The sequence below is a fragment of the Equus asinus genome, chromosome 7 (genome assembly GCF_041296235.1).
Source record: "Equus asinus isolate D_3611 breed Donkey chromosome 7, EquAss-T2T_v2, whole genome shotgun sequence".
NCBI lineage: Eukaryota > Metazoa > Chordata > Mammalia > Perissodactyla > Equidae > Equus > Equus asinus.
Window position 1 is genome coordinate 17737083 of NC_091796.1, and position 11043 is coordinate 17748125.

General features: G+C 37.4%; 1 protein-coding gene across 6 annotated transcripts in view; it reads left to right on the forward strand.

Moving 5' to 3' along the window:
• Positions 1–8718, forward strand: part of LMAN1 (lectin, mannose binding 1) — a 28447-nt gene extending 19729 nt beyond the window's left edge. For 2 of the 6 annotated variants that reach the window (XM_014859063.3, XM_070512933.1), the window contains exons 11-14: positions 1746–1899; positions 4765–4886; positions 5437–5499; positions 7027–8718. In XM_014859063.3, coding sequence (XP_014714549.1) covers positions 1746–1899; positions 4765–4886; positions 5437–5473 — 313 coding nt within the window. In that variant the 3' untranslated portion in view covers positions 5474–5499; positions 7027–8718. Of the gene's footprint in view, positions 1–1745; positions 1900–4764; positions 4887–5436 lie in introns of all 6 variants that reach the window. The other 4 variants (XM_014859064.3, XM_070512934.1, XM_014859062.3 and 1 more) reach the window with 2 other exon arrangements.
• Positions 8719–11043: the final 2325 nt, after the last annotated feature.

Genomic DNA, 11043 nt, shown 5'->3' on the forward strand with positions numbered 1-11043 from the left:
CAGGCAAATGAATGATTAGGAACACATTAAGTGACTCAACCTTTGTATAATGGAAAGATGTTTATATCTAAGCAAGTTCATGCTTCTGGGAAGCAATGTTTTTAAATGCAGATATGTGAGAAAGTTACAGATTCTGGGATGCTTTATTCTTAGTAAGTATTTTAGATGTATTAAAATGTAATTCTTAATTTGGGTTTTAGTGGAAAAGCTTAGAATTTTTTTTGAGCATATGTGCCATTAAAAGAAATTTTAATCAGCATGTCATTTATTCAGAAATCACTTGAGATATTTTGTAATATAAATGTTAATAAGATAAACTATTTGCCATTTATAGAGCTTTTTAAGTACTCCTAGGTAAAATAACCGGACATTTTCAGGTAAATTGAAATTCACATACATTCCTTTCTTAATAAATAGTCCTGTTATATTTCTACCATTATTTAAAAAAAATGTTTGTAATCTTTTACTATCATGCTTATAGACTCATATCCAAGGGCATACTCAGTGGTAGAGCTCTTTATCTTACATCTGAATAGTGGAATCACATTTTACATGCAGATTATATTCTGAAGTCAGTGTGTAAGGGAAAATGTTGTATAAGGTCAAAATTACCCTTCAAAAACATACCACGTTGGAGACTTTCCATGCCATTGCTCAGTATGCCAAACAGCAGTTTTTCCTTCATCTTTGAAACAGATAGATGCTTCTTCAGTTGAGTTCTAGTTGAAGCACTAGGTTTGTATAGAGGGGCCGTCTAATAGAACTGCAAGGAGAAATAGAATTACATTTGTCGTAGGGGTCCCCAAGACCACCCCTAGGTTCTGTGATTTGCTGAAAGTATTCACAGATCTCAGAAAAGCTGCTACAATCACAGTTACGGTTTATTACCCAAAAAAGGATATGGAATAAAATCAGCAGAGAAAAAAAGTGCATATGGTGGAGTTGGAGAACCCAGGCACAAGCTTCCAGTTGTCCCCTCCCAGTGGAGTCGCATACAGTGCTTATTCCTCTCAGCAGTGATGTGCGACAACATGCACAAAGTGTTGCCAGCCGAGGAAGCACACCCAAGCTCTGGTTCCCAGGATTTATCATGTCAGTCACATAGGCATGGAGCACCCAATTGGCTGTCCTTAACTACTCCATCTCCGGTCCCTGTAGAGGTCAAACTGATAGAATAGCCTATGGCCCCAGGCAAGCAAAACATACATCACATTGCTGGCATAAACTATCTGGTGTGGCCCAAGGCCCCACGGGGACAAAGACACTCTTAACAGGCAGGATATTCCAGGGGCTTGGAGGTTACCTCCGGGAGTCAAGGGCCAGTCCTGAAACCTTTGGAATGTGCAGGGTTTGGGCATCCCAGGCCTGATGGGTTAATGCTTTATTGCACTACGTTAAACACCTAGGGAGATTTAAGTTCATTAAAAGTATCATCCATTATGTTATTCAATATCCATTTATGGTATTGGTTTTAACACAAATTATTTAATGTTACTCTCTCTGTGGTTATTCTCTATGTAGTTAGATGACCTTCAGTAAAAGATAAAGGCATAACGTTAAGTTGTAGTTTTATGAATTACTTTCCGATCTTGAAGACAATTCACTTTTTAAAATGTAGATTTTCTTTATCTTTTTTTTATGATCTAATATATTGGGCTTAGAAATGTAACCTACCAGTTGAAACCTGTGACTAAAGAAATCATCTTTCTGGTGATTCCATTGTGTGATGGGATTTTCTGTTTCAGGAATTCCATGAGTGAAACTCTCAGGCTGGTCAGTGGCATCCAGCATCCTGGCTCTGCAGGGGGAGTTTATGAGACCACCCAGCACTTCAACGACATCAAGGAGCACCTTCACGTAGTGAAGCGGGACATAGATAACTTGGTGCAGCGGACCCTGGTGAGTCCTTTCCCTCGAGTTTGCTGGTTATCACTGTCTTCTTTAGGAAAGGAAGAACACATTGTCTGCTTTCTTCTGCTGCCAGTGTTTCAACTTTTTGGTTAATGCTAATGCTCTTTTTTTTCCTTTTTTTTATTGAGGTTATGATAGTTTACAACCTTGTGAAATTTCAGTTGTACATTATCATTTTTCAGTCATATTATAGGTGCACCCTTTCACCCTTTGTGCCCACTCCCCACCCCCCTTCCCCCTGGTAACCACTAAATAGTTCTCTTGGTCCATGTGTTTGTTTATCTTCCACATATGAGTGAAATCATGTGGTGTTTGTCTTTCTCTGTCTGGCTTATTTAGCTTAACCTCAAACCCTCAAGGTCCATCCACATTGTTGTGAATGGGACGATTTTGTCATTTTTTATGACTGAGTAGTGTTCCATAGTATATATACACCACATCCTCTTTATCCACTAATCAGTTGTTGGGCACTTGGGTTGCTTCCATGTCTTGGCTATTGCGAATAATGCTGCAATGAACACAGGGGTGTGTAACTCTCTTTGAATTGCCAATTTCAAGTTCTTTGGATACATACCCAGTAGTGGGATGGCTGTGTCATATGGTATTTCTATTTTTAGTTTTTTGAGAAATCTCCATACTGTTTTCCATAGTGGCTGAACCAGTTTGCATTCCCATCAGCAGTGTATGAGGGTCCCCTTTTCTCCACAACCTCTCCAGCATTTGTTATTTTTTGTCTTGGTTATTATAGCCATTCTAATGGGTGTAAGGTGATATCTTAGTGTAGTTTTGATTCGCATTTCCCTGATGATCAGTGATGTTGAGCATCTTTTCATGTGCCTGTTGGCCGTCTGTATATCTTCTTTGGAAAAATATGTGTTCATATCCTCTGCCCATTTTTTGATCAGGTTGTTTGATTTTTTGTTGTTGAGTTGTGTGAGTTCTTTATATATGATGGAGATTAACCCTTTGTCAGATATATGATTTACAGATATTTTTTCCCACTTGGTGGGTTGTCTTTTCGTGTCAATCCTGTTTTCCCTTGCCTTGTAGAAGCTATTTAGTCTGATAAAGTCCCACTTGTTTATTCTTTTGTTTCCGTTGTCCGAGAAGACATGGTGTCCAAAAAGATCCTTTTAAGACTGATGTCAGAGTGTACTGCCTATATTTTCTTCTAGAAGTTTTATGGTTTCAGGTCTTACCTTCAAGTCTTTGATCCATTTTGAGTTTATTTTTGTGAATGGCGTAAGAGAATGGTCTGCTTTCATTCTTTTAGATGTGGCTGTCCAGTTTTCCCAACACCATTTGTTGAAGAGGTTTTCCTTCTCTGTGTGTGTTCTCAGCTCCTTTGTTAAAGATTAACTAGATGTGTGTTTTTATTTCTGGGCTTTCAATTCTGTTCCATTGATCTTTGTGCCTGTTTTTGAACAATACCATGCTGTTTTGATTACTATATCTTTTATATTTTTGAAGTCAGGGATTGCGATGCCTCCAGCTTTGTTCTTTTTTCTCAGGATTGCTGCTGATGCTCATTTTTAATATTCAAGGTAGAATTATTCCATATGATGCAAATGTCTATGTGTTCCCCATTGTGCTTCCATAGCCTATTGAATAGATTTTTTTTTTTTCTTAATAAATTGCTATTCCAATTAGTGGAGCTATCAGTCTCAGGTATTTTTCCCCCTAGATTCTTTTCTCTAAGTTTTCTTAAGAAAAAATAAACATGGCTCTGGTTATGAGGAATGATATCTTTAAACAGCTTTGAAAAAGATAAATCTTTCTCTTGACAAACCCTTTTGATGAACAGACGCACGCTGGGTAACTCGTACGTCCTTCTGTCCGGGCTGTTAAGGAAGCACGATTGCACAGTGCACTCTGAGTGACGGCAGCTTTCTGTAGGCAACACTCTTCTTTTTCCAGCTACTTTTGCTGTCTCACTTGGTTCATCTTTTGAAGTTTGTTTGTTTGTTTTTTAACTTTGTTAGGTCTTTTTTTAGTGTAAGCTCTATCTACCTTTTTGGAGATTGGCAATAAATATTAAAAACAGGTAACGTTTTTTCAAAGTTTAACATGCATAAGAGACAGTATTAGAAGGCAAACCTTTGGTATTTTTAAATTTTTTTAGTTTTAAGTTTTTCACTAACTTATTCCTTAGTTCTGTTTGAGGTTATTTTCCCCCATCTTTAGCCTTTGTTGCAATGGCCAAGTTGATGCTGTGGGTGGTATATATGTACTGAAGAACTTGGTCCCAACTTTGTCTTAAAAGCCATTCTGTTTGGATACGTTGATGAAATCTTTGTCCCTGGTATTTAATTACCTCCTTATAAGAGAAGGAATACTCATGGAAATAGGAAAAGAAACATTTTTCAAAATACGAATTACCAGTGTTGAATGCTGGGAGATTGGGGAGGATGTGAGAGCTGAGAAAAAGCCATTATATTTGTCATGTAGCTCATTGGTAGGCTACCCATGTAATTGTCTGCACCAGAACAGTTTTGAGAGTGAAAGTGATGCTATTTGTAATTCATACAGCAAGTGTAAACTGGAAGCGTCCAGGGAATTCCTGGTCTGTGACCTTCAAGGACACTGAAGTCATTGTCACTGTGATGAAGATAGGAGCCAGATGACAGTGAGTTAGTGACTAGACAGTGAAAAGGTGGAGGCCTTCCAGTGTCAACTACTCTTTCAGAAAGTTTGGTGGTAAAAGTTGAGGGAGTGGGAGATATTTATGGGATGAATAAATGAACATACTTGAGTTTATACAATAGACCATGAGTTCTATAAAGATTTCACATTTCTTTCTTTTTCTAAAATACTCATTTGACTAATTGTAATAGAAAGTTTTTTGTCTTACAGCCATCAAATGAAAGACCAAAATGCCCAGAACTACCACCATTTCCATCATGTTTATCTACAGTGCACTTCATTATATTTGTAGTGGTACAAACGGTGTTATTCATTGGTTATATCATGTATAGGTAAGTCTCTAAAATTTGACCCAAGATTTTTCTGTATTTAATTTTATTTTTTTGGTGAGGAAGATTTGCTTTGAGCTAACGTCTATTGCCAATCTTTTTTTTTCTTTTGCTTGAGGAAGATTAGCCCTGAGCTAACATCCATGCCAGTCTTCCTCTATTTTGTATGTGGGTCATTGCCACAGCATGGCTTGATGAGTGGTGTAAGTCCACGCCCAGGATCTGAACCCACGAACCCAGGCTGCCAAAGCCCAGTGCACCAGACTTAAGCACCACACCACGGGGCCAGCCCTGTATTTAATTTTAAATACTCAATAAAGTTATCTATGTCCATAATAGAACTTTTCAGTACCTATAAAATCAGGTTTATACAAAGCAGATATTATTTCTAGTTTCTTTCAGTTCACATGGGAGTGGATATATAGAATGTAGGCTTATCCTAATGGATTTTATATTTCAAAAGGCATTGTATATTTTAATTTTAAACAACCCTATTTCTTTCCAAAGTATGTACAACTTCTTTCAGATTTCTTTTCTTTCTCTTTTCCCTTAGGTCTCAGCAAGAAGCAGCTGCCAAAAAATTCTTTTGACCACCATTTTCATATGTGTACATCATGTATGTTTGTACAAAATGTCTTTTTGAGGGAATTTAAGTATTTAAATTGCTTCATAGTCTAAATTATTAAATTTTGTGTAAAGTAACCGTTTAAACATTGATTTGCAGTGAGAATAAACCTTAAAGACAACCACATGTAAATTTGTGCATAGTACATAAATCTATTTAAACTTCAGTGAATTTCTGGCCAGTAGAATACAGCCACTGAACAGAATATTGATAAGTAAGAGGGTAAATAATAGAAAGTGGGGGCCACCCTAGATAGGAAAGTTACCCCTAAGTCTTTGGTGTGGGAGGTTTCTTTAGGCAACGTAGACACACTTGCCCTCCTGCCCCAGACATCTGAGTTCTGAAGCTCCCCATCATGCTTATTTTGTAAGCAAAGCCTCTTTAGAGGTCCGAATTTCCTCCTCTGAGACCCAGTCCTGCAATCCTTTAATACGACTCCCTTTGAAATCAAAGAATGTTTTGTCTGAGAACATAAGGATCTGAAAAATAGGCTTCAGAATGTTTATTCAAGTATTTTTTCCCTCTGTTTACCAAGGATGTATTTCACTTTTAAACGAAATTTTGGGGGAAAATTAAGAGCTGCTCTTTGCCTGAAAAACCATTTAAGTGAAAGCATTCCTCTGATAATGGTTTTTATGGGTATTTTGCCTGGTAATGTATTTATTTCATGATTGCTCATATTCTTGAATGTCTTCATTCCAGCAGTGTCAGTTCAATATTATGAAAATAATTTTTGCATTTATATTTATAATTTAAGGAACTAACTTCTCCCTTTTTGTGTAGCGTGTGGCTTCAGCTCAGGTTACATGTTCTAAGGACATTTTCAGTCCACAAAGCCTACCACTATGTCCTGGTTTCCTTACTCCGTGCAGCCTGCTGGTGCGACTGCAGACTCGTCTAAATCAAGGAGGCTGTAGGAAAAGCAGTGTTAAGATTTTTGAAGGAGAAATTTGAAAAATAGAGTTAATACTTCTGATTTTTCTTTTAATGCTAGAACTAAGGGTATTGTGAAGGACTTGTTAGTAAGCTTAACTTTGAAATGTCAGACTGGAAGAGGTTGTTTGAGTCTTTGTACAGAGTTGTTCTAGATATTATAGCAACAGTCTGTAAATGACATTTCAAAATGCACACAATTTTGTTTTCACAGCTGGTGTAGACTTACTTTTGCCGGCTTCAAGATACTCTTTTACCTCTTTTAAAAGGCTGAAGTGGTTATCTTTCATTTGTCATAGAATGCAAAATAATACTGTTTTATAAAATAGTACTATTTAATTCTTGCAAGTCTTGATAAATTTGCTCTCAAATGTCATTTACAGATTGGGCTAATGGCCCAAAATCTATACAAAGAACTCTGCATTATAGCAATACCTAACTAGTACTATGTACACGAGCAGTCCAAGCGTTGCTTTTTATATGAGTTTTATCCCAGAACACTGAACGAGAATATTCTAATGATTGCTCACTATACTCCAGTCACTTCAACACAGAAAATGCTTCTCTATTGTTTTTCCTTTGCAGTGTTAACATTTTGAAATTCGTGTTTCAGAAACATCATCATCACAGAATTTACTCAATCTATGAAAAAAATTTATACCTTCAGAAGAATGTTTAAGTTGTAAACTATGACACTTGGAAAATCCTCTTGAGATAAAAAGCTGCAAAATATCCAGTCTGATAAAATCCATGGCCACATGTGCCTGAGCTTATTAAAGGAACGCCAGCTCTGTGCAGCGTGCTTGTTTCAGGCTGGAAGTCAAGGGGAGACCTGATCGTCCTTCGTACAAGTGGAGGCAGCTCTTAGGAAAGAGCAGGAGCAGGAATTCTTTTCCTTTTTTACTTGGTAATTTAATTTGCTTGCAAATCCCTCAGTAAAGCAGTTTGCACAGGGTGTTTATCATATTATTTGACTTTTGGTGTATTTTCCTCAACATCATTGAAGTAGCTCATTTCTGAAGAAACGTTTGCTCTGTGGAAAAATCAATCACTGCCAGTGTTCTTTCATATCTGTACTATTTTGTATTAACTGAGTTTGTTAACCTCTCTCACACCAGCAAGTATTTTACAGGTGCCTTGGATGAAAACATAATTGATTTTAAAATTTTAGAGTGAGTCATTGTGCTTATGATGCCACTTTTTAAAAGAAATGCAATTACATAATGGCTGACACCCTTATTTAACATACCTATTTGTGTTCTGATTGTTTGGTGGTTTTATTCAGCTTGAAACTTGACTGTAAAGCCACAAACAAACAATATTTTGTTATGTATTAAAGGGATATCACTGATTCTCAAAGTGTGGTCCTAGACCAGCTGGCTCCCGGAGTGCTGGTCAGGAATTCAGATTCTGGGCTCCCTTCCAGTCCACCTGGGTCAGACTCAGGCCTGGGGCTTCAGATCATCAGTTTCAATAGGCGCCTCAGGGATTCTGAGCAGGCTGATGTTTGAGAACCACTAAGATGGGAGTGGAAAAAAACAAGTGCTTCCCTTTGTTGGTTTAAAGCGGAGCTGAGAGCATAATATAACATTTTCCTTGTCAATGACATTAGCAAATGTGCACTGATTGTTTCATACTTAAAATTTACTTAATGTTCTTTTTAGTAAAACTCTTGGTTTATTAGCAACTACAAAGTAAACACAGATTGTTGCCTGTAGCTCTTGGTACTTTGATTGATGGCTTTTAAACTTACTAAATTATCTTCAGATCATGGTCAAGCCATAAAAACTCCCATCTTCCAGTCTGCCTGCTAAAGCCTTTTGCTTTTCTGATTGTTATTTTTGTGACATTTTATCTCAGACGGTTGTGCTTTTTGATAATTTGGGGAAAACAGAAATTACTTGAATAAGGGATTGCCTGACCCACTGCATTGTGGAGACACAGTCTTTGCAAAGAACCTAAATAACAGTTGTGAGTGTTCAGATGTGATTATCTTTTCCTGTCCATGTGCTTATCACAGGGAGATCATGAACAAATGATTATATTGGGGTTTTTTAAATTTATAAGATCTAATGTAAAATCACCACTTGCAACTTTTTAGATCTGTGTGTTGCCTGTTCAGTGTATTTCTTTTAAAGTTTAAAAAGGTTTTCTATCCACTGTCAATTTCAATTAGATCACATTTTGTCAAGTGTTTTTTTCTGATTGTTATTTGATGCTAGCTGGAATTCAAGAAATGACATCGACCTTATTCAAATAAAGAAATATTTTAGTAAATTTCCTTTTTCTTTCATTGATCTTGGATAATAAGTAGTTTATTTTCCACATAGGCCTGGATTTGTGATAGTATTTCATTTACTATGTGCTATGTGTTCTGCCCTACGTGGCTTACCACCTGCAGAGGATGCATAAAAAGAGAAGTAGAAATGATGATGGATAAATGCTTTACCCTTGCTGGTAATGAAAAATACAAATTAATTAAAACAATGTGTTTGATATTCTCACCTTTAATAACCAAATACTGGTAAAAGTAGAACTCTTAGTCATTATTAATGGCAATTTAAAAAAATCTTTTAGAGCCGGCCTGGTGGCGTGGTGGTTAAGGTTGGTGCACTCCACTTGGGTGGCCCGAGGTTTGCAGCTTTGGATCCTGGGCGTGGACCTACACCACTCATCAAGCCAGGCTGTGGCAGTGACCTACATACAAAATAGAGGAAGATTGGCAACAGATGTTGGCTCAGGGCCAATCTTCCTCACCTTAACCAAGTAATTCCAAATCTGAGAGTCCACACAATATAAAAAGGAAAGAGTAGAGCTTTGGTGTCAGACAAACCTGGATTTGAATCTTGGCTCTACCACTCCCTGAAGATGACCTTCAGTTCCTCATAATATTTATCTCACAGGGTTGGTAGCATTGTAAAACACACTCTTTATGAAGTGGTTTCAGAAAATCGTAGACTAAGGTAATGGACCCCTCTTCTGCTACAAACACAGAAATACTGGATAAAATAAAAGATTTAAATAAGTTATACGAGTTTGAAAGAAATCAGAAGAAACTTAAAAACCTAATCAGTGAGACTTCTAGGGGAGGGTTGTTAAAAACTAGACCGTAGATAGGTCCTGGACGCTGGTTGGAGGTTATCAAGTTCATTGGGGACACTGGGGACATGGCATTGCAGGTCCTCATACAGATTGGGGATTTTATTCAAGTTCGATAAGAAGCCTTTGGAGGGGTGAAACCTAGTGGTTCTATTTCACAAATCCTGGGGTATTTATTTTCCCTTTCTGGAGGAATGAAAGATTCTATACACAGCAGCGAATAGTTTACTGGATGTCCAAATGGAAAGACCATTGTAATAATTTGAGGAATAAAAAGGTTTTGAAGATATGATCTCATTTTCAGTGAAATTATCTGTTGGGGAGACAATGAGAAATTTGATTTCATAAAACAAAGCAATACCAGGGAGTATTCAGTCGCTACACTGGTATAGTTATCACCTAAGGGTCTGTGTAATGCCTGACATCCCCCCACACACACAGAAAAGGGCTGGCCGGGGACAGGCTGCTTTACAAACTGACTTTGGAGTTTAGAATTGACACCCTCACTGTTGATAATATTTCCTAATTCCTAATAAATTGGAATTTTAATAATAGATTTTATAATAATCTAAATCCTTTAATAACATAATAAAATGGATTTTTATTTTTATTATTTGGGTTTTTGTTGTTTTGTTCTTTAAGAAATAATATCCTCTGGGGCCGGCCCGGTGGCGCAGCGGTTGAGTTCACACGTTCCGCTTCTCGGCGGCCCGCGGGGTTCGCTGGTTCAAATCCCGGGTGCGGACATGGCACTGCTTGGCAGCCATGCTGTGGTAGGCGTCCCACGTATAAACTAGAGGAAGATGGGCACGGATGTTAGCTCAGAGCCAGGCTTCCTCAGCAAAAAGAGGAGGACTGGCAGTAGTTAGCTGAGGGCTAATCTTCCTCCAAAAAAAAAAAAAGAAATAATATCCTCTGATTCAGACCTACCAAGCTGGCTGTAAGTATAGCTTTGGGGATTTCACTTTCTGACCAAAATATTATATATAGGACAGATCTTCAGCAGGTTGTCCTTTTCTTTGGGAAATAAAAGTGTTTTTTAATATCATGAAATACCTGTGCAGTATTTTCTAAAGGGGAGTTATGCTGAACTGAGAAAATAAAGCAACAACAGAGAAACAGGCTATGGCTTTTACTTTATCGTCTGAATTCTGTAAGACCTTATTAATTAGTAACCCTCCTCAATGGAGATGAATATAACTGATTATAAATGGTAATTTAGAGAGAATGGTTTGAATGGATTCAGCTCCAGGCAGCGCATCTAGAAGTGAAAGGAGCTAAGTCTTAATGTACCTTCTCAATCAGAGCTCTGGGTAAAGTTTCTATCTCACCCTTAGTCTTTGTCAGTCTTTCAAACTGGACCATTTTTAAATAGGTTAGTAAAAGGGAAAGCAGATCTTAAAATATATAAAACTAGCATTTTAGGCAAAAATCCAGATTATATAGTTCTATACAATCTGAAGGGTAGTCATCCTCTGAGAGGGCTTATGCCCACGGATAAAA